The sequence below is a fragment of the Cryptomeria japonica genome, chromosome 8 (genome assembly GCF_030272615.1).
Source record: "Cryptomeria japonica chromosome 8, Sugi_1.0, whole genome shotgun sequence".
In the NCBI taxonomy this organism is placed as follows: Eukaryota; Viridiplantae; Streptophyta; class Pinopsida; order Cupressales; family Cupressaceae; genus Cryptomeria; species Cryptomeria japonica.
This window is the reverse complement of record NC_081412.1, coordinates 3,077,167-3,104,509: the sequence shown is the minus strand read 5'-3', so window position 1 is coordinate 3,104,509 and position 27,343 is coordinate 3,077,167. Positions and strand designations below refer to the sequence as shown.

Sequence of the window (27,343 nt, the reverse complement as noted above, 5' to 3'; positions counted from 1 at the left end):
AAACAGGTTACTTCCAAAAGCAGTGACATGAATCAGTTTTGAGATAAGAAACAGGGCCCAAAAAACTATTAGATTTAAACATATACTTTGAAAATCAGGTAGCAGAAGAAACATATACTTTGTAAATCATGTAGCAGAAGATGTATGACATGTCACATAAACTTCCTGATATGAAATTAAACCAAGAGTTTATGAAACTTTCATTATTTTTTACAAATATAGGAAAAATTATAAAATAGTTAACAAAATGCAATAAATTTTACCGAGAACATGAATTGATGCGTATTCTTCATAAATCAGCAATCAAAAATTTGTTGCTTTATTTACCCTCAAGCATAATTAACTATCATCACTCCAGCTAAGAGAAGAAGCAAAGAAACAAAAGAATGATACAATGAGCTACGAAGAATACAAGTTAAAAATTTTAACATCAATGGCCTTGTACATCTCCACTACTAAGCAAAACTGATTTAGAAAGAAGCCAGCAGTACACACTAATTGCAGTGATGACTAACAGTACTAAAAGACACTTCAATGGAAAATGAAAAAAAGGGACACCGTTACTATGTAACAGTTTTTGCTCAATTTTGTTTCTATTAAGAGCTGATTGTTTTGCCTTGCGGAATGCAAATGAAAAACCATTCCACCTTTTCCCACTTGTAGATAAGCTGCTGCTTTCACCCTGCAAAAATCACAAAACTTATGAGAATACAATAAATTGTCAGCTAATGTTCCCAAAGCTTAGTAATCATCCACAAAAGCCAGACAAACAGCTTAAATAAAACAAATTCCATTGTTTCTTCCATATAAGCAAAAGGAAATTATATAGCAGAAATTATAAAAACAAGCAATCAGAATGAAGAATGAATGTCAAAGGAATGTCTATGTTTGGGTTAGTTAAAAAAAAAAGGAATAGCCAAAACAAGTGAGAAAGGAATGTTTATATTCTCAGTCAGACAAGCCTCAAAACAACCAAATAGCTTACTAAGGTCAACTAGCAAGACATAAGGTATGTCAGGTCAGAAAACAATGAAAAACTTGAGGTAAACTTCATAAGAAAACAACAGGAAAGTTGGAAACAATACTGGAAATGGCAAGAGTTTCTTTATGAGAGAAGAGTCCACTGATAAAATTAAGTTATTATGAGTGGTTGATAAAAATTATGCTGGTGAATTAGTTATGGAATATTTATATAATGTATGGATCAGACTAGTATTAGGGCAGTTGTGTCCATTGAGTTTTGTGGTTTTTCCTGTGGTGTGGCTTCTTCAAATTGATGCCCAGCACCAGCATAGTTAGTGCAAGATAAGAAGGTAGATAATTTCCATTGCAGCAGGAGATATCCACTAAGAAGTGCAATAGAGAAGTGGGAAGCAAGTTCAATGAAGAAAATGGGATGACTCAAGATGATTAAGCAAGATTCATCAAATTGGAAGAAAATGTGGTATGCAGCTCTCAATCTGTTGGGAAGCTTGACAGATTGGAAAAGATTATAGAGATTCTCATGGGAAAGCTAGGAATTTCTAAAGAGGTCCCTAAAGCGAGCCAAGCAGAGAGCAGCCTCAAGCTGATAAGATGGTGCAGTGCCATACCAGCCTAACAACTCGAACTCCACCTCCATTCAAAGTGGAAGCTAAGACTGAAATCCTGTTATATGAAGGTTATATGGCTTAGCTTGAGGTATATTTTGGCTTGCATAATGTTAATAAAGAACTACAAATTTCCTTTGCAAGATTGAGATTGATAAGCCATGCACTTGAATGATGCTTATTCTTTGGCTATAACTAAAATGACTGTCAAATTGTAAATGTGATGAATTCAAGAGATCAATTAAAATGTATTTTTCTCCTATTTTCTATGAATGGGAACAATCTATTACCTAACAACATTTAAGATAGAAACAAGGCCAAGTGGTTCCAAGCCAGAAAAGGTAAACAAAAAGGTAACCGTAATACTGCAGCTATTTCAGAAGAAAGATTCTAGGAAACATTCTGAAAATTGTGTTGTTGATAGTCATACAGATGAAACTTGCTGGAAGTTATATCCGGATTGCTTCCATATAGGAACAAGAAGAAGAAAGCTATGAACTCCTTTGGAAGAAGAGAGATAAGGTGCAACTTCAATGTGGATAAGAGGACTGTGTAATTCCATCCATAGAGAGGTATACTTGAGTAGCAATGACACTCATGACAAAGATGAACTTACCAAACTCTTTCATGCCAATATTCAGATTAAGAAGACGAGGTCATATTTCTCTTTTTGCTGGTTGGCAAGCAAGCATTTTAAGATGCTTTTAAGCACCAAATATTTAATAAATATATTTAAATATTACATAAAATATATAGATACAAAATAATAAAATCAAAATAAAGCTGAAACTTGAATTTCTAATGTTGACGCCACATTTTGGGCCATAGCTCCCCTAAATAGCAGGTAAAAATTTATTCTTAATGAGCTGGGAAAGGCAGACTGGAAGTTTTTTCCAAGATTAGGCTGCTGGGACGCAAACCCTAGCAGACTTCAAGGTCAGGACGAAACCCTTGGCCTTATCTTGTCAATTCTTCCTGCCCTGGTGCATTTTTCTGCTTGTAAGTTTAAATTCCTGTAGTTTAATTTGCCCTGGTCACCATTGCTAGGATTTCCAGGTTATTCCAGCGCCACAGGAGAAGGGATCTATCAAACTTCAAAGATAATTCTAAGGGCTGCGTTTGCAACTGAAGGTCTGATCGCCACTTTCTGGAGCTGCAGACTTGGGACTGATCATTACTTGGCCTTGGAAACCAAGGTTTGGAAGGCTGATCACCCAGGTTTCCTGCAGATCTGAGATTCATAGAGGGTGCACCCCTTCCAGTGGGAGCCAGTGAAATTCAGTGACATTACTCACCTTGTCAGCCTCCACCTAAGCTGGTTACCAGGTCTAAACAGAGCGCTGGTCTGAACTGTTCCAGAATGTCATTCTTATGCTCAACTAGCATCTATTGTGGCATAACTCCCAAACAGTGTCAAATGGCTGCGGTCATTAATGAGCTGTACAGTGAACATTATGTAGGCAATTAAGGACTATTTGACACCTTGTAATCAGATCTATAATTGTTGATGAGATATTTAATGACTCAGTTTTCATCTCTCAGATGTGTTATGGAAATATGATGTTATCAAGTTAATGGTAATATTCTAGCTATATTCCTATTGCCAACAACAGTTTGTGTTTAAACAAAAATAAGATTAAAAAAGAAATTTTCTGTGATTTCATTTAGTTAGCGTAAAATGCCTTTGTTATGCTTTGTACCCAACTATGTATTTTTCACTTGTCAGCTTAAGTGCTTTGTTTGACAACCCTCAAGTGCTTTAAATAGACTTTTCATAGTCATAGAAAAGCAATCTAATCCTTGACTGATCGTCTTTGGTCTACTTAAAAAACTTCATATAAATAAAGATATATTTCTAATACCTATGTTGAGACATGTACCAGCTAGGACTCGAACCTAGGACCTTCCATAATGCTGTTGGAGTGCTCTACCACTGAGCTACTGGCCCCTCTTGGACCAGTCCATCATCGGTCCGGGTGTGGCTTATTTCCAACACCAACACACCCCCTTAAGCCACACCTCTCGTGTGCTTGGGGCTCCTAGCCTGGACCTGGCTCTGATACCATGTTGAATTTTGATCAGATTTGAAGGAGCAGGGAATTTTAAATTTTATTTAACTTTGATCTCAGTTTGATGTTAATTCAACCTATATAAGGTATGAATTCAATTTGTCACAATATAAATGATCTTCAGGATATATATATATATAGCCACAATCTTTAGTAATGATGAATTGCAGTATATTATTGACCTCCTACAGGTTAATGATAATTATGAACTGTTGTGTTCACCAAGTGTTGTAGGTTATCAACTTTCTCCAACTTGACAATAATCAAAAACTATTATTTATTCCTATATGCCAAACACTGAGTTATCACGAACTGTGTATTGGTATCACTTGTTCTATCAAACTTCTATCACTGCTGTGTTTTTTATCCTTCAAATAAAGATCACTATAATGGTGGATAGTTTATATAGACCAATTAATGCAATAGATCGATCTTCTTTTCATCTATTGATCTCTTGGTGATTACAAACCTTTATATGTTGTTGAATTTCATCGAATTCAAAATTGTATTTGACTACAATATAGACTATTGTGCATGGCTTCCTACTATTTACGTTCATCCCGTAATTAATCAATCAGTATCTCTTACTGATAGAACATATATGGTATTCAATGGATCTGTTGTCTGGACTCTGCAATCTCAATTGCTGTGTGTATACTTATCTGCTGTGTGCTATATGTTCGGTTTGCTATAGACACCGGCTGCTTGGTATTAATTCCTTGTTGCATCAAGCTGTAGTGTATATATATATATATATTATCTTATCGATCTAAATGAATGCATACAAATATAAGACCCACGAAGGAATCACGACTCTTCACCAAGAGTCTGATGCATATAAACCAAATCGATAACTAAACTGATGATAGTTATCAAGATATTTCACTAACCCGATATACAATGGTAATACATAACTAAACCAATATATTCAATAGTTTGATAGATAGAATCAGTTTAGATAAAAACAATAATCAACTATGTGACACAAATAGATAATCAACCTTATCATAATACTTGTCAATTGAATTGACATGAATGATGAAGTATGGTTATGTAAGGAAGTCTGAATAGTTTTAATAAGGTTAATTGATTGATCAAATGTGTAAGGCTGATAGGCCACTTACACATTTGATCTACAAAGTTGGTATTTAGGATTCCAAATGAAGCTACAACTTCAACACTCCCTCTTAGCTAGGGAGGAATCCTTCTCATCCTTACATCACTCCATAGTGATGATTTACCACAATAGCTACATCTATATGTGGAAGAGAAAGATATCACCTCACTGTGATATCAAGTGTTATGGCATGTCCACAGATATCACGTCACATGATATCCACCATAAATCTCTTAATGTAATACCCACCATCATGGCTTGTCCACGGATATCATGTCTCATGATATCCACCATAATGGCATATTCAAGGATATTACTTCATGGCATGTCCACGGATATTACGTCACATAATATCCACCATGAATATCTCTTTATGTAACATCCACCATCATGGATTATTCACGGATATCACGTCTCATGATATCCACCATTATGGTATATCCATAGATATTACTTCTAGAGATATCAATCATCATGACATATCCATAGATATCACATCTCGTGATATCCATCATAATGGTGTGATCAATCAATATTGTAAGATCGTCACCTTATGATAATGATCAGATATACAAGTGTTTATCATTGAGAGATCATCACCTCACAATGATATCCACCATGGCTCAAACAGAGGGTGAACACACAAGTACAAGAAGGTCATCACGGTTTCTCTCACGAGATGTTGTCATGGAGTCTCACACATGACATTAATCATGAACCATATCAGATTAATACACATTAATAAGATTTTACACTTTAAACATCTTATAATTAGAAGGAATACATCAGTATAATAAACAATACAACCAAATCAATGATGATGAGACTCAATCTCAGTTAGGGCTACATTTTCCACCATACCAAGCTTATCTCGAAAGTACACAAACTTTATTCTGGAGAGAGGGTTGGTGAGAATGTTTGTCGTCAATTCATTAGTACTAATGTTTCTTAACAGAATAACATATATTTCCACTTGACCTCCACGTGCTTTGACCTTTCATGAAATACAAGGTTGGAGTCTGCATCACTCTTGGTGTATTCCAAGCTCATCAAGTATTCATCTATCTAGAAATATCATGACTTAGGAGTCAGCATAAAGGGCCTTTCAGTCTACATGGGAATCCATCCCATGAATCATAATCTTTTGACTGATCACTAAAGGAATCATCTCCACATAGTCCACTCCCTCTGAATCAATATGACCAAGATTCTCAGATATCAATCGAAGCATATCTTATTAGTTTCTCCCTCTGTCACGAAAGCATCCCTTGCTCACATGGACCCAATAATAGAAGATATCTTGCTTCAAGAGACTCTCATTTTCTAGTATGATCCTCATATGTCTGAAAGTGCAAGATCCAAAATCACAATGGAACTATTGTCATAAGATCAAGCCCTAGACAGGAATATGACTGTCCTGAGATTTAGAACAAAATCCCCTAGCAGTATGCTCCCTCTCACTTGGAGAGCCCTCTTGTCTCAACTTTGCTTTGTAACCCTAGATGTCATCATCCCTTGTACGAATGCCTCGATAATTACCTCCAATGGACTATTGCACTTTAGCAGGTAAATATAAAAAAATGGAAATGTAAAATCTCAGAATCTCCACTGAAAAACACTATAGCCTGAAAACCAACAGCCTGTGGTTCTAAAGATGTCCTATATGTAAGGGACAAGTTTCTCATAGTAAATAAGATATCCAACTGCAGCTTGTCGTAAACAGACATCTGTTGACAATGTTGATTCACAAAAGAAATGCATAATGTAATTGCATGAAATAATAACTAGATATGGAATTCATGTACATTATTCAACCATAAAAAAACTTATCTCTTTCAAGTCAGAATATGAATCCATCTGAATCCTTTTGTGGAAGAGTTTCACCAACATCCACAATGGAAGCTTGAGGCATAGTCCTGGTTGGACATTGCATCGCATAGTGACCATATTTGTCACATCTAAAGCATTGGATTTGTAAAATATCCTTCCTTCTTTTGAATGTAGGAGCACCATTGGATTCCTTATCTTTCTTCCTTTTGAAATATCCTTTCTTACCTTTCATCTTTGAGGAGTGTGAGGCAAGAACATGAATATCTTCATTTATGGAGCTTTGGCCAATGCCTCTTATAGCCAATCTTGACTCTTCTTGAATGCAATCAGTTTTTAGACGATCAAACTTAGGAAGTTTAGATATTGCAATTATTCCTTGAATAAATGATTCCCAAGAAGAAGGGAGACCATTGAGGGCCAACATGGTTAACTCTTTACTTTCAATTGTGTGACCAATGGTGGGGAGCTGGTCTCTTAGTTCTATTATCCTCATGAAGTATGTGGTGATAGTTTCGCCCTTGATCATTTTAACATGGTGGAGTTGTTGTTTTAATGCGAGAGCTCTACTAGTGTTATTTATCTCATACATACTTTCTAATGATTTGAACATGTCATAGGCAACTTCCAATTTTGAGATAATTGGTACAATATGATCTTTCACTGCATCCACCAACATTTTCATAGCTTTATTGTTCTTTTTCATCCATTGGAGCTTTTCACTTTCTTTGTCAGGTACAGGTATAGCTATCTTTACAAATTCCTCTAATTTGTTGTCTCTTAAAGCAAGCATGATCCTAAACTTCCAAGATACAAAGTTGGAAGCTCCTTCAAGACGATCCTCAAATCTAACACCATTCACCATTTTGATGTATAGAAGGGAGTTGAGGAATTTGAGGATACATAGAGAGTAGTCTCGCCTATATAAATCTGATCTGTTCTTTTCCTTGACCTAGCTCTGATACCATGTTGAAACATGTACCGGCTAGGACTCGAACCTAGGACCTTCCCTAACGCTGTTGGAGTGCTCTACCACTGAGCTACTGGCCCCTCTTGGACCAGTCCATCGTCGGTCCAGGTGTGGCTTATTTCCAACACCAACAACCTATTTGGTATGCATTGTTATTTCTATTCATTATTTCAAGTTTTAATTTTATCATATAAAAGAGTAAAACAGTGAATGCAATAAATATATCAATCCATAATTATTTATCCATTTCCGGAAGTGTCTTTTTTTTTTGGTCGCCCAGGGTATCCCTGCGACCCAGAGCCCAGCACCCATTTGGGGCGAGCTGAGGCAAGACTAGTCCTTGGAGATGTAACAAGCAGCCCGCATGCCAGGTGCATCGGGTGAAATTCAGGCCTTGGGGTCGAACCCATGACCAATGGGAAGCAAACCCACAGCCCAAACCAACTCTGCTACTTGTGCGGGCTTTAAAAGTGTCTTGATGTAATGTTTATGATGCCATTTTTCTATTCCTATGACATCACATATATGAAGTTCTAACCCAAATCATAAATTGGAAAAAATAAATATGCATACTGCAGAAATATTGTATTGGATTGCAGCCCTCAAGTTTCAAACCTAAATTGCCACCATGAGGAAATCACAAACATGCTCCTGCCTAGGAGCCGACTCAACAAAGTTTACCAGTATCACGTGAACGAAATCATCATAAAATCACTTTCATCTTCAACTCCTCATATTGCAACCAACACATCATGTTGAATCATGGAAAAAAGGAAACAAGAAAAGAAAAAGCACTTCTTAGTTTTTCAGATTTTCTCTATCATGTCATTTGCTTTGTGATGAGCCTAACATTAAATTATTAAGAAATCTTAACCTTCAAATGTTAAAAAGGCAAAAGATTGCGTATCACCTGATATTCCAGTACATATAGCTATTGTATTTGCTGTAAGCATTATACAGATGTTGATCAAGTCCTATGCATGCACAATAGCAAAATCAATGTAATTTAACTACATTTGTGTTCCTTAATATGTAGAAAAATCGATGCAAAACCATATGCTGCATCTGTCCTGCTAAAGAAAAGAAATGTACCATAACAGAATGGGACAATATCTTGAACATTCACCCTCAGACTACTCTCATTCTACAAATGTTTGGCTTCTCAAATCAAAAGGCTAATTCTTTATAAAATATCTATACAAGCTTTTGCTCACAGAAAGAAAGAATATTAAAGTCCACAGACGACCAAAAGTAGGTTAATGGGATTTAAAACATAAAACCAATAACAATAGAGGACATCAAGAACATCATTATGCTCATTCCTTATTTTCATTTCTATATTTGTATAAAAATTCATTCCATGGAAATTGGGTCAGGTGCAGTAAAGGAAAATGTGGTGTGACAGCAATGCCACATGACAATTCAAAACTGATGAGTATAAGTATATTGCCTAATAAATGTTGAGCATGTATGGACCAGCTAGGACTCGAACCTAGGACCTTCCATTTTCTGCTGGAGTGCTTTACCGCTGGGCTACTGGCCCCTATAAGACCCTTCTTTGGTTCAGATGAGGCTTATTACCAACACCCCCCCCTTAAGCCACTCTAGTAGAATGCTTGGGACTCCTAGCCTGGGCCTAGCTCTAATACCATGCTCAGCATACATGGACCAGCTCGGACTCAAACCTAGGACCTTCCATTTGCTGCTGGGGTGCTCTACTACTGAGCTACTGGCCCCTATAGGACCAACCCTTCTTTGGTTCGGATGTGGCCTACTACCAACAATAAATGCAGAAAAGATGACTGGCATCTACTACCTGAAACAGCAAATTTTTATTCAGTATGTGCTACTTCGTGGCATCAAAAATATGAGACATGCAAGGCTTGTTCAGAAAAAGAGCATAACCTTCTCCAAGTCGGAAGAAGATATTTTTCGAACACAGCCAATAAAACTTTTCTTTTGAGAATTTTCGATTGAATCTGATTCTCCATCTTTATATCTTCTCAGGCCACTTTTTGAATGCTGTAGCTTGCCTCCAAGGTACTGCCAACTGGAAAGAAGCCATGAATTCCAGCTCTGATATCTGTTATTATGTTTTCTATGATCCGTCATTCTATCAGAGATAAAATTTATTCCATCATTCCAATCAAAAAACCCATTTTCAATGCTCCCATTCCTACGACTGACTTCACCTGTTTTGATATTCTTATCTGAAAGAGGCTGATCTGCAGAGCAAAACACCCTGTCAGGAACAAGAGTAGTTTCCACATCTTGTATACAATCCATGATATCATTTCCTTCCTGAAAACCATGCAGTTGTGACCCAAACAACATATTTTGATGAAGGTCCTCAGCCCTTGATGCTTGCACCCTCTCTTGAAAAGTCGATCCTTTAGTTTGGTATTCATCTCTTGGACAAGTGTACCCATTCTGATCATTCTTTCCTGTAATTCGATTTCCCGACAAAAAATTGGCAAGTTCGTCTCTCTCCCCATCACCAATGCTAACAGCATGTAGACAATATCCATCTTCTTCATTTCCTGAATTCCTTAAATCATTTTCTACTAAAGATATCTGGTGGCTTATAGCCTCAATAAAAGGACGGTATCTTGCAAGAGCTCGTTCTGTTCTAAGATCTTTCAAATTTGCATTCATAAATGCCCTCTCAAACTCCTCCAACTGAATCAGCAATACAAATAGTTTAGAATTTTGGAAGTTGGAAGCAGAAAGATATAAAAACTGTACCATTAATGTGATGCTATCAAATAACTTGTTTGTTGTTTGACAGATTAAATACTGTATAGTGAATAAATGAATAACACCCATGTTCTGATAATTTAGCAAATTTTTTGGCCATAAAAACTAAGCATTATTAGAAATTTAGAAGTATTAAATATATCTTAAAAAAAAAAAGACATTTCATGGTCTAGTGTTGATTAAACATGCTTGGGAAGTAATTTCTTGTTGTAGTGTTGATTAAATGTGCTTGGGAGTAGCCCATAGTATATTTTAAAAACGACTGCCCTTACAGTTTCCTACAAGTAGATCAGGATTTACTTGAAAAAATGAATAGTCAACATTTTTACTTACCCAAAAAATTCCCTTGCACATTTTTGTTTCAAGGTGCAGGTTAGCAGGTGAATTATCAGCTGACCTAATCCCAGACAACAAGTTCTTAAAGTTTAGAAATCTAGGAAAATATCTTTTAATACTGAATTCTCAATTCTATAAGATTAGCAAAAAAAGTGAAACAGATTTCAAAATTAGATTCGATGAAATACAAAATTCACAAAAAATGAGGTAAATCTTCATTTCAATGAGCCAACACTTTTTTGTTTTCTTGGTAATGGTTGTTTAACTTTTGTCATCTGAATTTCTTTTTGGGGAGGCTGATGTAGAATGCTAAAGTACAATACTTATATTGTACTTTTGGTTAGTCAACGAGTGTAGTTATACTTAGTTGACTGATTGAAATTGATTTTGGGTAGTTACCAATGGTTGGAATTCTTTGGCAACCATCGGCAAGTTTATATACTTCTCTTGTAGTCAGGAAAAGGGAGGGTGTTGATGGAAAATCATTCACTTCCCCAATTTTGTATAAGAGCATAAAAGCATTGAATGAATAATAAAACAATTGTTATATCTTCTGAATTACTCTATCGTTTTCATGTGAATCAATTATGTATGTGTAAACCAGTTAATTGTGGTTTAGTAAGTGTATATCCATAGAGCGAGTAAACAAATACACCTTATCTCATGCAAAATAAAACTAAATTAACTAGAAAATGTGTGAAAGACCATGTGAGTGTGTTTATTCTTGCATGTGTATACTCTACTCAATGGATTCACTTGAGCATATATTAATCGACTATTATATTTTGGCACATATGCAATAGTAGATTATCAACTTAATCAAAGGTCTTATAAGTAGTTAGTATGCAATGAAGACAGTGACAAAATATTGAGGTTCCTCATAAATTGGGTATAGTTACCAATTAGTTTAGACATATTATTTTGTTTCTCTTTAAATTGTCCTATTTAGGAAACCTTTAGAATTACCCTCCTAGGTTTGGCTGAGCCTAAAGTGAAGAAAAGATTACCCACTTTCAAGCATTATGTAGACACCTAAATCTGTCCATACCCTAGCACACTTGACTTTACCCTATCCTAGACATTAATTAAATAAATATTTATTATTTATTTAATTAATTTAACCTTTGCCTTTATCCTCCATTGATTTATTTAATTGAGTCTATCCTTATCCCGAAAATCCTCCAAGTATATCAATTAATTGATTTAGGGTACTTAATCCCCACCACCTTTTCCTCCAATATTTAATTCCACTTTATCCTTCAATCCTTGTCCATTTGATCCTATCCATTGAATTTATTCAAATGGATCACAATCTAAACTTGTCATCATGTGGCAAGCATCTCCCGCCTTTATCCTCTCACATGTGAAAGGATGCAAAAGTCAAACTAACTTTCCATCTCAACCATCCATTTCATACTACATCTCCAAATCTCAACCATTCAAATAAGGATGTGCCATAATCCATTCCTAGAACCTGGCCTTGACCCCTCATGTGACACTTGTCACATGACTGCAACTTTTGACCCAAACCCTAATCCTCAATTAATCCTGGCCATCCATCAGCAAAATAATCTTGGCCCTTGATTTCCTTATTGGAAATTTTATAAATTAGTGGCCTCTCATCCCATTTGGGCATCAATATATTGTTATGCTGTCCAATTTTCTCTTAAATCATCTTAATTATATCATCATGCTACTGGTTTCATAAGCAACCAAATTCATATATCAAAAGAGAAAATCACATGGAGCTAGGGTGCACTCTACTTCAGCTCTATCTAAGGAGAAAGAAGGATTTTATGTGAAATTATCGTATGTTTTGCATTATCTTCTATGTTATTTACCTTTAATCTTTTCTTGTCTTCACATTGGTCCCTAATTGTCCATATTTTGTTGATGAGTTCCAACCCTATCCTTTTGAACACACGTTTCACTGGCCTTGAGGATTGGTCCAACCTCTAGGAATGTGAGCTACAACTTTGAGAGCCAATAGGCAATATGACCAATACACTATAAGATGCCAATTCTCAAGGAATGCAATAAGATCATTTGGCTTAAGGCATCAACCAAAACAAAAGTTTAAAGGCCATCCTCATGGAAGCTAACCTCATTTCTGAAAACTTGCAAGTGTGAGGCAATCTTTTGACATTTAAAAGATCATAACAATTGTCATGGTCAAAAGTATCATCAAAAGGAGGTAACATGTTGGCTTGTTCAATAGTAGGGATAAGAAGAAGATTAGACGTTATAGGATTATGGTAAAAGATTCAACAAAGAGGGAAAGAGTCACATCAAGAAATACCAAAACTACAGCAAGAAGACAACATGAACAAGTGGGTAAAAAGGTGAACTATGATGTGTTCCTAGAATGGCATTTCTATTTCACAGTTTCGAAGACTTATTTAAGTTTGTTTAAATGTTTTTAAGACGTCATGGCACTAAAATTTATGATCCAGACTCTCTTTTATGCACTACATTTGATATAATGATGAATGAATTTAGGAACTATTACTTATATATAAATGCTTACTTTTCTGATGAAATGATTATGGAATGATCGCATATGTGTACTGTTTCAGCACTCCTTTTGCAGTTATGATCTATTTAATTTTGAAGCATATGACAGCTTCGGGAAACCTGGTTTTTTTATTATGTTTCATAATCTTTTCAAACTGCTTGCACTATGGCTTTGGCCAAGTGGCGAGTGACAGCCCTAACCTGTGGTGAGCTGGAACATCCACAAACCTCTTATGGAACTCCTCATTCCATGCATTCACACTAAGATCCTTTGTTTGCTCCAGAAATTGCCAGATGTGATCTTAAGCGCTCCGAACTTGCCACTTCAGTTCCACTGAGAAGGTTCTTTAATTCTTCTTCAGTTTTGTTTTCCAAAATAAGGCCAATATAACCTAGCCAGTTAGTCTTAGGTTAGCATTCACATTAAAGCATTTTTTATTCAATCTGAAATTTCCGCTTTCCTGTTGCAATCTTTGTTGTACGCCCCCATTTGGGGCCAATTCAAAAAAATAAGAAGAGAAGCTTTCTAATCCAATTCGTCTCAGATCCCTCTGGAGGCAAGGTAGGGCCCGCTCTACCAAAGGAGGTGATATCTGTGTTTTGTTTCTATTTAGTTCATTTACTTATTTGTTTCAGTTCTTATTTCATTTCAAATCAGTTTAGTTTTGTCTTGATTAGAAAATTTTTAATCTTAGTATTTGATAAATTGTTCTTAGTTGCAGTCATATATTTGTGTGCTTTGATTTCAGCTTTAGCTTAAATTCTGTAGCAGTTAATCTGTTGATCAGTTTGATTGAATCTAGAAGTAGATTTATAATGTTTTTTTTCAGTTAGTAGTTTGCAGCAGAGAAATGGAAATTGTAAGCTTGATGCAATGTGATGGAAAATGGAGTTGTTTCCTTTTATACAAATGTGTGAATTAGAATAGAATTTCTTTACATGCAAGTGTGATTAGTTTTAGATTTGATTTATGCAAGTGTGTTCATAGTGTAGTGAACTACAACAACCATAATGTTGAATTGAACTGAAAGTGGAAATTGATCTTTGTGAAACTCGAATAGTTTAGATAAGCTTTTCCAAGTTTTAAGCCTAGAGTTGTAGAATAGATTAGAATAAGTTAGAATGGATCAGAATAGACTGTAGATAGTCACTCCTAATAGATTCAGTTTTGAAAAACATTCCAAAGACCAGACCTTCAAAGACAACCCCCAATCCAACTGTTCTTACCGTAGACATCTCTAGACACTGTGGGATCAATATTCAAGAATTAAATGAGAAGGGATTGTGAACTCTACAATGACCCCTCCATCCATTACGGGTGGAACAAAGAGGAAAGGTAAATGTAAATGGAAAGTAAAAGAATTAATAGAGATAAATACTAGGAAAAGCAAAATTAGTGTTAGAACAAATTTGAGAGGTATTGTGAAGGTTTTTGGTAGGGGTTGTGAAAGTGAAAATACAGAGTGATGAGAATGTCAGGAGAAGGAAAGAAGACATGGAAGAAAGTTAGAGAGGATTGCTAATGGTATAGTGAGGTGTATGAGAGAGGAAAAGGTAGGAAAGGTGTCTCTATCAGAGGTATTAAATTTCCACAGTTCGTGATGAATATTATGAAATGCTTCTGGATTCAACTGTGTGAATTTTGTTTGCATCAACATTTCGGATCACACTCCATGATCCATCATCAAGATGAGAGAGAGCTGTTGAGAGAAAAAAATCCTCTAGTCAAGGTAAAAATGTTTTGAAAGTCTTATGTTTGCTGATCTAATATAGAAATCAAAAGTTGGTAATGTATAGGAGAACCAAGTTCACCAAATGAAAAAACAAATTTTAAGCCTCCCTAAATGTGTGTTTAAGAAGAAATAAAATTTCTTTTTATGAGTAATAAATACTACAACAAATCAAATTTACTTTATTTTATAAACAGAAAGCTATCGAATTTGATTCAATACAAAACTAAATAGAGCTAGGACTAAAAATAGTGAAGATTTGAGCTATTGGAAAACACTCAAAAAAGGTTTTATAAAATGTGTATGGAATAGAAACAAATGGTGGAAATAGGCTCAAAGTGGCTGGAGGATCATCCCAATGAATTTTGGGTTGAATTTGAGAAATTGAAATTTGGCGGTGCTTGTGTCTTGGTATTGAGTACTTGTGTTTAAACCCCAAGCACTCAGTCCATCTCAGGAGCTCATGTCTTTTTCTCTGAATGGCCCACAACTTCCCAAAGTTGTTCACTTAACTTTCTAACCCTATTTGTGCCCACAAATTCTTCGCATCATCCTTTAACAGTGAGCTTTTTTTAGCAAAATGTTTTAGGGAAGGAAACTTTGATTCGTGTTTTTGGGAGAATGCCTCTAATGCTTATTTTAGCCTCCATAATAGCCCATGGAAAAATTGGAGTGTATGTGGTTCCTAATGAGGTGTTCAAGTAGTTTGTGCAGATATTGTAAGACTAGGAAACTGAACCCTAGGAGGATCTCCATTCTAAGGTAGTGTGTGCAAGTGCATGAAGGATGGCTGCAAAAGGGAATGACACCAAACTACGCAAGGGAAGAGATTTAGGATGAGGGTAAAAGCTTCAGATCTGCAATCCATAACGATGGAAAGGTCTACTCAAAGATACATGGCATGCACCCATGGCAATCACATTGCACCACCATGTTCATCCATGTATCCTCCAATGCAAAATGCAACTCTACATTGTTCAATACCATCAGTTGCCCCTTGTACACCCAAAAGACTATGTATGGTGTGGAGTGTGCAACAATCATCAACCCTAACTTCTAAACCATTTACATGAACAATAAATTATCAGTGCTACCACCATCTAAATTATCAGTGCTACCACCATCAATGATTAACTTGTAGTACTTACCTCCCAACTTGTACTTGTGTAAAAGAGATTCTTCCTTAACCACAATTTATTGTCCTCTTTCACTAGTTTGAGAAAAACTTTGCATGTCAACAAATTCTCTCCAGCCTCAAGAACTATGCTTTACTTGTACTTGTGTAAAAGAGATTCTTCCTTAACCACAATTTATTGTCCTCTTTCACTAGTTTGAGAAAAACTTTGCATGTCAACAAATTCTCTCCAGCCTCAAGAACTATGCTTTATAATTCACTTTCTTCTTCTTCTTCTTCTTCTTCTTCTTCTTCTTCACTTGCACAACATGCACACACTTCTCCGCATGGCCTTGATATCATGTAACACTTAAATGGCCAATGATCTATTTGTTCACATTTGAAAGCAAGTCCCACTGAAGTGTTTGTTGGGGCGTATCTTTCATCATCCTCCACCTTTGCTGGAGGTCTACTCACAATTTGAGTTTTCCATGGTATCACTAGACTTAGCTACCTTTTTCTAGGCTTCGGTTTTCCCTCCGCCACCTTGTTTTCTCTTTCCACCTTTAACTTTGCCTTACACACTCTAATTGTATTCAAGACACCTTCCTCTTTGCTCTAACTGCTAGTTGATAAGCTTCCTCTATTGAATGAATGTGCAGCATACAAATCTCATCTTCAATGGAAGTTTGCAAACCTTCCACATAGCAAAAGAGTTTTCTTTGTCATCTTCCATGTGACCAATGTGAATGCTTAGTGTAACCTTAAAGAATTCTTCCATGTACTCCTTCACAAATGTCTCCCTTTGGTGCAAATTTTGTAATTCCTTGAACAAATCCACTTTGTAGTTGGTCCGCATAAACTTCCCATTGAGTTAGTAACCAAGTGATCCCAACACAATATCTTCTTGTTCCTCTAAGTATGATCTCTTTGAACAAAGTCCCACCACAAGGCAGCATGCCCTTGCAACTTCATGGTAGTGTTCTTCACTCTCTTGGGGTCCTTGATACTCAAAATCAATATTTCTCAAGCTCAATGATCCCAAGTACCATTTCTTCTAGATTTAAGTTTCCCAAGTAGCTTGGAAGATCAAACCTTGCCTTGCCCCTATCTTCAGCAAGCCAATCACAAATCTATCTTTTGCATTTATTTCCTCCTCAAAATCATTATCTATGGCAACATTTTGTACATTATGATCTATCCTCTCATCATCACTAACATCTCATCATCACTAACATCATCAATCACAACCACTCCTCTCCTCTACACAATCTCCATGAATTCAACTCAAGCCTCACATAAATGGCTTTTAGCATGTCAACTAAATAAGCAACACTCGGCACTCAATTGCTTCATGCACCTCCTCCAACTCTATAAGCCATAGCTCTCTAGAGAACCTACAATGTGACAAGTGCACAAATGTACTTACTATTATGGAGCACTCATAAGTCCAATTCTTAGGACTCAACACTTTCTCTAATACCAATAAGTACAATATTGTAAGTGGGTCAAATGACTAAACAGCCAAACACTTAGAATACACAAAAAAAGAAACTAGGAAGAAAATATGGAGACTTAGCAAACAAAAACATATATATTAATTTTTTGAAGAACAAAATAAAAACATGGCCAATCCAAATTGTGGAACCCATCAATCCTTGCTACCAAACCCAATGATCAAATTTGAGAAAGAACTTGATAGGATAACAAGGGTAATGTTACTCACTGTGGGGGGGAATTACTGGGATTATGCAGATTTTACAACATGGTCACATGCAATGATATGAAGGCGTGGCCAAATTCAGGAAACATCACTTGTAAAACATACAACGGTCAAAGCGTTGTGGATTATGTTATTTGCTCACAAGATTACACATCAAGGATAAAGGAGATAGAGATAGGAGAATGTCAGATAGGGCTAAAATCAGATCATAATCTTATATGTTTAAAACTGGCCATTCATATAAATATGCAGTAGGGGGGGCAAACCCATTTCAAACAAAAGAAAGCATCTTCACATGGTAGAATTCTCATGAATCAAGAAAACAGAAAATCTTCAAGGGTGCCCTTAAATGTTTATTAGGGAGAATGAGATTAATTCAGATTATACGAAACATCATCTTGTAAGCAAGGATACGCTGGTTCCCCTAATTCGCAAGGCTTTAGATGAGTGTAAGAGAACTAAACCCAAAAGAGAGACAAAAAATACTTTCCTGGTAAATCCTTTGTTAGATGATGAGTGCAAATTAGCAAAAAGAGATCTGCGAAAAGGTGGGATGGGCAAGGAAAGCAAGAACAACTACGAAAAACTGTTACGATGTAAAAAAGAAAAATATGTGAACATAAGAAGGGTGGAGCTGATTACCCTAGGAAAACATAATCCCAAAAGCTTTTGAAAAGAGCTGCAACAAAAGAGAAAACAGATAGAAAATGTTATCATGAGATCTCAATGGCTTGAGTATGCAAAGATGTTATAAGAACGTGGACAAGATACTCATAAAACCTTGGTAATCAATACCACTACTCAACTTTTCACTATTGAAGATATCAATCAAGGCATAAAGAGGCTGACAGGGGGAAAAGTGCAGGATATAGATGGTCTGCCAGCAGAGAACTGAAAATGGGGCATTGAGGTCCTTGCACCTCATATCAATCATACCTTTAACAATGTCAATCAAGAGGGCTTCCCAGAAAATTGGACGACCAATGTTGTGATTCCCCTTCACAAAAATAGAGATATAAACAACCCATCAAACTACTGCACTATTATGGTTAACCCCCTCCTTGGGAAACTTTTTGGAAGCATGGTTGAATACAGAATTAATAGTTGTGCAAAAAAATAAGGAAAAAGAGCTAAAGGGCAGGCTAGTTTTAGACCAAAGAATTCCACTATTGACCATGGTGTTACCCTTAGGTTCTTGGTTGAAAAAATATGGAATGAACAATGTGGTGAGGCCTTTTGTTGCTTTGTAGACTTTAAAAAAGCCTTTGACACGGTACCACGTGACCAGCTTTGGAATAGAATGGAGGAACTACAAGTTCCAAATGAGCTTAGAGCAGTACTTCATAGGCTTTATGAGCAAATCAAGGCTAAAATCAGAACCACGGATGGGATGTCAGTGTGTTTTGGCAGTGATATTGGTGTCAAACAAGGCTGTCCATTTTCCCTAACCTTGTTTGGGCTATACATTGATAACTTAGAAGAATAGCTAAACAAGACTATTGGAGGAGTACTCTTGGCTAAATATGTAATAATATTACTTCTATATGCGGATGACCTCATTTTAATTGCTAAAACAGCTTATGGTTTGAGAGAACACTTGAAGGCACTTGAAACCTTTTGTCAAGAGGTTGGGATGCAAGTGAATGTTAGCAAAACCAAAGTGATGATCCTCTCTTTGAAAAGAAATAAAAGGACACAAAATAACTTTCTTTTTTAAGGCAATCCATTAGAAGTGGTGAATGAGTACAAGTACCTTGGGATTGACTTTCACAACAAACTCAATTGGGAAATGCGAAAAGCAAAAAGAATTCAAGGAGGCTGGAGAGCGCTATATTCCTTACAAAAGAGATGTAGGAATGCAGAGTTATGGGCTTGGAAAACCAAGAGAATGTTTTTTGGTTTGTTGGTCATTCTATTGATCCTCAACGGATGTGAAATTTGGGGCAGTAGCATGTCAGATCAGAAATGGAAGCAAGTAAAAAGAACTCAAAAACATCTAATCACAAGCACTCTCAAAATTAAAACTGCTGTCCCATATGAAATTTATTGGCTGAAACTGGCACCTTTCCTTTGGAAGCATGAGTGATGGACCGTTTGTTAAGTTACCTAAAGAAGACTCAAAATATGGAAAAAATCTGTTGGCCTAAGATGATTTTGGAGGAAAGGCTAGATAGAAGGAAGAACACATGGATGAAACAAAATGAGAAATGGATGAAGAAATGGGACATTAATATTCAGGAATGTCCAGATACCAATAAGGAAATAAAAAAGTTTGTGAGGGAAAAGTTCAGGAGTAGCTTATGGTCAAAACAAAATGGGCATAAATAAGACTATTTTATCAAAGAATTCAATCCAATGGGAGACCATGAGGAAAAAGCCTACCTAGGAGCAAATATTAAATGGAAGGCAAAAATGCTAATAGCTCAATTGAGGACTAGCTCTCATCACTTGAGGTGTGAAACGGATAGATGAATGGTACCTGTTGTCATTTTATAACACCCTTGGTCCATCAGTAAGAACCAATTAGAGATACGATCCATGGACCAGCACTGCCCCAGTTGATCAAGGACAAAAGCAGAAGAATTATGAAGTGTGAGGTGTTGCCTTGCCCGGAGGAAGTTCCTCCCTTAGCCTTTTCTTCCTTCCTAGGAATTCCGGAACCCCAGGGTTTTGAAGTTCCTTCTCTTTGCCTTCTCTTGTTTTTCTTCTCCGGAACCCCGAGGTTCCGAAGTTCCTCTTCGTTTTCTTCCCTTCCCCGGAACTCCAGAACCCCAAGGTTCTCAAGTTCCTTCCCTTTGATGCCTCCCCTCTTCTTTTCACGGAACTCCGGAACCCCGAGGTTCCGAAGTTCCCTCCTAGCCTTTCTTCCTTTCTAAGAAGGGAACTTCGGAACCCCAAGGTTCTGAAGTTCTCTTCCTTCGCTTCCCCTCTTCTTTCCCGGAACTCCGAAACCCCGAGGTTCCAAGGTTCTTTCCTTGTCTTCCCCATTTCGGGAACCCGAGTTTCCGAAGTCCTCAGACTTCTTTCCGACTGGCAACACTTCCGGATGACGTGATCAACACTCAAAGCTTTAAATGCTCCGACGACTTTTGTGACGTGTGCACCTTCTTTTGTGGAGCCACAGGAGTGCATTTAATGTTTTTGGCAGGATTTCCATCAAGAGAGGTACGGAGCCATGCTTGTTGTGGTGACTTATGTCATGTCTGCATGCTCTGACTTTGGAAGGTCAGTCAATCCACCCTTCTCAAGGTTGCCTTTTCAAAGTATGGCAAGGTTGCTTGCATGTACAGAAGTAAGGTGCATGCACTTCCCTACACTCCCAGACTGACATTTCCCTGCACACATACGGATCATGATCACTCTTGTAACCAATTTTCTATATATAGGCCGTTAAGCCTCATTGCAAAGGGTTCTCTCCCTACTGGCTTGAGCTATTCTATGCTCTTTCACTTCTCTTGTATTTATCTTGCACTTATGCAACTGTAAGTTTGGCCATTGGCCTTATAATGAATTGAAATCACCATTCTTGCCTTCCTTCAAACTTATGTATGCTGTGTATGTTTCCTTACCTTCATCATAGGTGTATGTTTTGTGGCTCTTCTCTCATTTATGTTGTGTTAACTTATTTTTGAGTGTGACTTGTGGGAAACCTTCTCCCCTCTTGGCATTCAGCAAATTCTAACCTCCATACATAAATTGGGGTCACTCATACAACTGAAGTTTGTGCATCTCCTAGGTTTTTCAGTTGATTCTTTGTGTCATTTCAAGTAGGGAGAAGAACAATCTCTTCTTCGTGCATCACCTCCTTTTATTTCAGGCAATTCTCTCTTCCCTTTACCTCTGCAAGTTGTTAGGAAAGGCTTAGGAGTAAGTTTTGAAGTGATGAGTTGGTTCAACACCTGCACCTGGATTGAGAAGGAGCCGACCTTCTTCGAAGATTCAACCTCCTTGCGCAAGGTCCCACACTTCGAGGTTGTTTCCATGTTTCACAAGGTTGCTAAGTTGATTGCTCAGCAAGGGTGCAAGCTTTTGTGATAACAGTTTTTGGCACGCCCAATGGGAGTTAGTTTCGACATACATGCTAGGGATTCAGTGTTGTTCTTAGTGTCTCAGCCTCTAGAGGCAGTCACCTATCAAGCACTTGGCGACTCTGCTCAAGGTCTAGTTCTTGTTCATACGAAGTTCATAACTCTGGGAACCCCGGAACCCCCAAGTTCCCAAGTCATCGCAACTCCGGAGGTCCGAAACCCCCAAGTTCCGAAGTGCTTAAGTCTGAAACCCTGGAACCCCGAGGTTCTGAAGTCTCTGCTCAACAAGTCCACTGCTTTCTCATGACTTGTTGGAGCTCCAAATTTCATGCCCCGAATTCATACAAGGGCGTCTTCTAGAGGTAGTTTCCAATTTGAAGGACTCTCATCTTCAGGCTCTAGAAGGCGGAGAGGTAGACCTTCATTATCACCAGTTAGGGAGGTCAGGGTTGTAAACACTCCATCTCCCAGGTTCAGGGTTGTAAACACTCCATCTCTCAGGTCTCATTCTACCCCTCCATTCACAAGACCATTACTATCAAGGGCTCCCACCACTCATATCAATAGACCATTGTTTCACATGGCAAGAAATCAGGTTTTTGTTACCTTCAATGGGGGGAGTTCCCTTATTTTGACTCAATGGAATGATATACCAATGGCTGCGTTGAAGAGTATACCATATTTCACTAGTGAAATAGCTACTACCCCCATTGAGCATATTCAAGACATTGCAAACATCTGCTCCGTTCATAATATCACTCAGGATGATGTTGCCGTCAGACTCTTAGCCACATCTTTGAAAGGCAAAGCTTTGCAGTGGTATAGAGGGTTGTCGTCTAGCTCCATTCACAATTGGGATGAATTGGGGGAGAGGTTGTGCAACCATTTCGAAGACAAAAGTGATCACCTGTCACTTGTGGAGCAGTTGACTGCGATCAAAAAGGCACCCCACGAGTTCACGGGAGATTTCAATTTCAGATTCCATAAGACATGGAATAGAATTCCTGCTCTAGTGAAGTCGTCTCCAAATCATGCCTTCTTGTATTATCTTAAAGCTCTCAACAGCGATATAGCTGTTATGATACAATCCATGGGTGGAGCCTCTTTACCGAGTGCATAGGACATAGCCATAAGGGCAGAAAATTGTTTGATACAGGCTGGGAAGATAACTCCAAGGCCCCCAATGCCTCTCTTCCCAGAAGCTCCTACTCAGCAACCCACCTTGGCTCCTATCCCCATGGCGCCCATAGGTCAACCATCTACATCCTCTACATCCTCCAATGAGCTTCACGAGGTCAAGGTTCTATTACAAAATTTTAGCAATGAGTTGGTGACACTAAAGAGGCAACAAGCCCAACATAGCAGACCTTATCAGGCACAAAATCCGAACTATCAGCAGAATAGGCCACCCTTTCAAGGGCAAAACCAATGGAGCAACGCCAGGCCTTTGAATAGTGTGAACCCCACAACTGCAAGCAACTCAAAAGCGATAGTTCCAATGCAAAATAACCTCGCCCAAGAGCAGGATTGGTATCAACCATGCAATCAGCCACACAACCAAGGTGCATGCCAAAATGGAGGATTTGTCCAAGCCTTAGTGGTGCAGGATGAGCCAACCACTTCTGGCCAGCAATATGACCCGAATCAGCCTAGTGTTGGCACTCAGGCTTACTTGCAAGGGGATTCTACCTTTGTCAATTGGTAGGAAGCAGAATTATGTGGTTTCAACCAAACAAATGGTGAGTCTACGCTGCAATATACAAGGTCAAAGAAGAGAGCCATGGAGGCTACCTCACCTTCAACATCAGCTCAAGCTCCAACACCCAATATAGATGTCCATGATACAAGCCAAAGTACCTTGCAAGGGAGGAAGAGGCAGGAAGAATCCCAAGTCGTCCAAAGAGCAAAAGTAGACCTTGTAGCCTCAAAGGGGCCTTTAAAATCAGCTGGTGTTCCTTTCAACATAGTTGATCAGATGAAAAAGGACAACCTCAACGTCACTATATGGGAGGCCCTTTCCATCCCATCTCAAAGGGATTTACTTAAAGAGGCACTGAAGGACGTCGATCAGTCGGGTGACGAAGTAGCAATCAGCGGAAAGGCAATCTCCACCAGTTTGGTACAACCCAAGGAGGAAGAAGATTCAAGCAAGATCAGCAAGCCTCCCCCTTTCTATCTCTCCTTAATCATAGGAAATAACTTGGTTCACAACTGCATGATAGATTCAAGAGCTAGTAGCTCGGTCATGCCTAAGAAGGTAGCTGATCTTCTTGGCATCGAATATGAACCTGTGACTAAAGGGGTGGTCCAATTGGACAGCACTTCTATCAAGACAGTTGGGGTTGTTAAAATTTTGAAGTTAACCTTGCATGCATGCTTTGGTTGCACTATCTTGCAAGACGTATCAATCATCAACCTCCTTGGCTTCTTTGCCATCTACCTGTCTAGAGACTTCACCGCCAACATAGGTGGGTACTTGTTTTCTGATTGGTCCCACATGCTATTTCGAACAAGGTATGGTACCAAGGTTACCATAAGGGCAGAGCCCATTGCCCAAAACCACATTAAGCCCTACATCCCCAACCCTATAAACATGAATTGCACTTTGCATGAGGGGGAAGAGTATACTGTCCGTGAACCTGCCACTCTTTTGCAAGAGGTCCCTGATTGCTTGCTGGACGAATGGGCCAATGCTTTTCAGTTTGATCCGTTAGCTGAGACTGAAGAGACTGGGCTTGGCACCTATTGTATCCATGAAGAGGATACTCCTATCTGTAAATGTTTTTCAAATTCCAATTCAATGATCAGGGTATATATATAATGTTGTTGTATTTCAATGTAAATGTTTATCACAATATAATTGTTCTGGTGATTAATTATATTTTGTGTATTGCAGGTGGAGATGGAGCATTAATTATTTCGATGTCTTATCAATTTATCATTGATCGGTATATATATAAAAAATAGGGATGATCAAGTGACACCTTGATCAGACATGTCTATTAGACATGGCCGATCAAGATGCCACTTGATCATGCCTTTTCATTTGCAATATGTAACCAATCTAATGTCGATATTAATCGGTGTCAATGCATTAACAATGAAGCCCGATAACAATTGGGATATCAAGGTTACTGTTTATTGTTAGATTGCAATGTTTATATATTAACACAGATCGTGAAATACGATCCTAGAATGATCGTAAATTTAACATTAGTTTGTATAATTATAATCGGTAAAACCGATAATGCACCATATATATAAGGAGAGCAATTATAATAGTAATATCAGATGATAGAACAAAGGACTAATAAGTGAAGTCTATTATAGTCTATCGATGAGATAGATGATTGAATGAGAGACTTCATTTATCTCTCATTCAATCATTTATCTTACCGAAGCTATCATGTATCAACACTATCCCTAACCTCATCAAGACACAAGGAGATTCAAAGGGGTTATGGAGCATGTTTTTTTATGGTTCAAGAAACAAGAACGGTGCAGGTGCTGGTGTGATGCTTGTTTCTCCTGAGAAAGAGAAATATTTCTTCTCTTTTAAGCTTCAATTTGGTTGCACTAACAATGTGACTGAGTATGAAGCCTTGATCCAAGGCCTCCAACTTGCACAAAGCAAAAAGATCAGATCTTTGCAAGTTTTTGGAGATAGTGAGTTGGTTGTTAATCACATCCGAGCTCAAAGTATAACAAAGAACAACCTGGTCAAATCATACAAACACAGGGTTTGGGACTTGATTGAAGGATTCGAGACCTTCAACATACAGAGTGTTCCTAGAGGTCAGAACAAGCATGCTGATAGGTTTGCAGCGGTTGGTGCTCAATTCGACATACCAGCGCATGTTGCAAGTGAGAAGGAACAACACATTAGGCTTGTTGTGAGGCTTGTTGTCCCAGACAATCAGGTAAATTGGCAAGTGTTCGAAAGCGATCAGCAAATCGTCAACTTCTTGCAAAATGAAGCAGAATTTTATGCTAAAAATCAGTCTAAGCTGCAAGACCAGTATGGAGATCAAATCATGCAGCTCAACTCCAACAAGTTGCCTAAAGGTCTAGTTACCTTGGAAGGCATTTTCAACTCGGATAATCAACTGAAGAAGAAGATGAACTTGGCTGCAAAGAGGGGGGATTACAAGCCAGTTGTTGTCGCCAAAGGTAGGTCTCTAAACTTGGGCAAGGTGTGTGTTCCTCAACCGAACAAGAGGCTTTTGTTGAACTTTGCCAAAAATATGATGACATAGTTGCTTGGACCTATGAAGACTTGAAGGGTTTTGACCCTAGCTTAGCCCAGCATACCATAGAGCTAAACCCGGATGCAAAGCCAGTTAGACAAAAGCAAAGGCCAATAAACCCCAAGATTGAACCACTAATGAGGAAGGAGTTGACCAAGCTCATAGAAGCCAATATCATCTTCCCTATCAAGCACTCCTCCTGGGTGGCCAACCTTGTCCCTATAAGAAAGAGGAATGGGGAAATCAGACTATGTGTAGACTTTAGGGATCTCAATAGAGCTTCCCTCGATCACTATCCCCTTCCCTCTATAGAGCAGATTCTCCAAAAGGTCAATGGCTCGGAAAGATTTTCATTCTTGGATGGATATTCGGGCTACAATCAAATCTCGGTCCAAGAATCAGACCAATACAAGACTGCATTTACTACTAAGTGGGGTACCTATGCTTATTGCAAAATGCCCTTTGGGCTAACCAATGCAGGTGCCACGTTTCAAGGAGCAATGGACATGGCTTTCAAGGGTGTATTAGCAAAATCTGTGCTTATATACCTTGACGACATAACTGTTTATTCAAAGCATGCAGCTGACCATCTTGGTCATCTTGAGCAGGTGTTCATGAAATGCAGGGAGTATGGTGTGTCCCTGAACCCTAGCAAGTGTGTATTTGCTACTGTCAAGGAAGATTGCTGGAACACATTGTATCCAAGGAGGGCTTGACCATTGATCCAGAGCAAGTGGAGGCTATCCTTTCTCTTCCACTCCCCAGTCACAAGAAAGGATTGCAAAGTTTCTTTGGTAGGATCAACTTTGTGAGGAGGTTCATTCCCAACCTTGCCACCATGGTAAAACCCCTCACTTCCATGTTGAAGAATAACTTGGTTTTCAGTTGGACCAAGGAGGGAAGGGCCGGTTTGGAAGAAATCAAACAAGCAATTGCTCAGGCCCCTAGCCTTGTGTTGACGTGTATTTTGTACACAATCATACACAGAATAAAATACCCAAGGGTACCTTATCCTCTCTTGAATAAAGCCTCTGATTGCTGAAGATGTCGCAAAAAAGGATCAATCAGGGTGACTCCAATGTTCTTTTATGTAGGGTCTCTACGTGTGGATAAGCACCAGTGGTCGTTGTGAATGCTGTTTCATCAAGGGGCCTTACGTCCTCCAAGTTGTAGGAACAAGATTTCTCTAAACTAACAAGTTCTCAAAAAAGATCAAAGGTAGGGTTTGCAAGGGATAAATTCTAATCTAATCCTAAGAATGACCTAATGTAGGCTAGACTTGGCAAGATTCTACCAATTTCAATATTGCCATGAAATAACAA

At 38.0% G+C, this 27,343-nt stretch overlaps 1 protein-coding gene across 2 annotated transcripts in view; it reads right to left on the bottom strand.

Annotated features, from left to right (window-relative positions):
- Positions 1-298: 298 nt before the first annotated feature.
- LOC131028877 (uncharacterized) overlaps positions 299-27,343 on the bottom strand; it is a 40,496-nt gene continuing 13,451 nt past the window's right edge. The window contains exons 1-3 of one of the 2 annotated variants that reach the window (XM_057959252.2): positions 10,663-10,722; positions 9,478-10,251; positions 299-682 (exon numbers count right to left, since the gene is read on the bottom strand). In XM_057959252.2, the coding sequence (XP_057815235.2) occupies positions 431-682; positions 9,478-10,251; positions 10,663-10,683 (1,047 nt within the window). In that variant the 5' untranslated portion in view covers positions 10,684-10,722 and the 3' untranslated portion in view covers positions 299-430. Of the gene's footprint in view, positions 683-9,477; positions 10,252-10,662; positions 10,723-27,343 lie in introns of those variants that run through there. The other variant, XM_057959251.2, reaches the window with a different exon arrangement.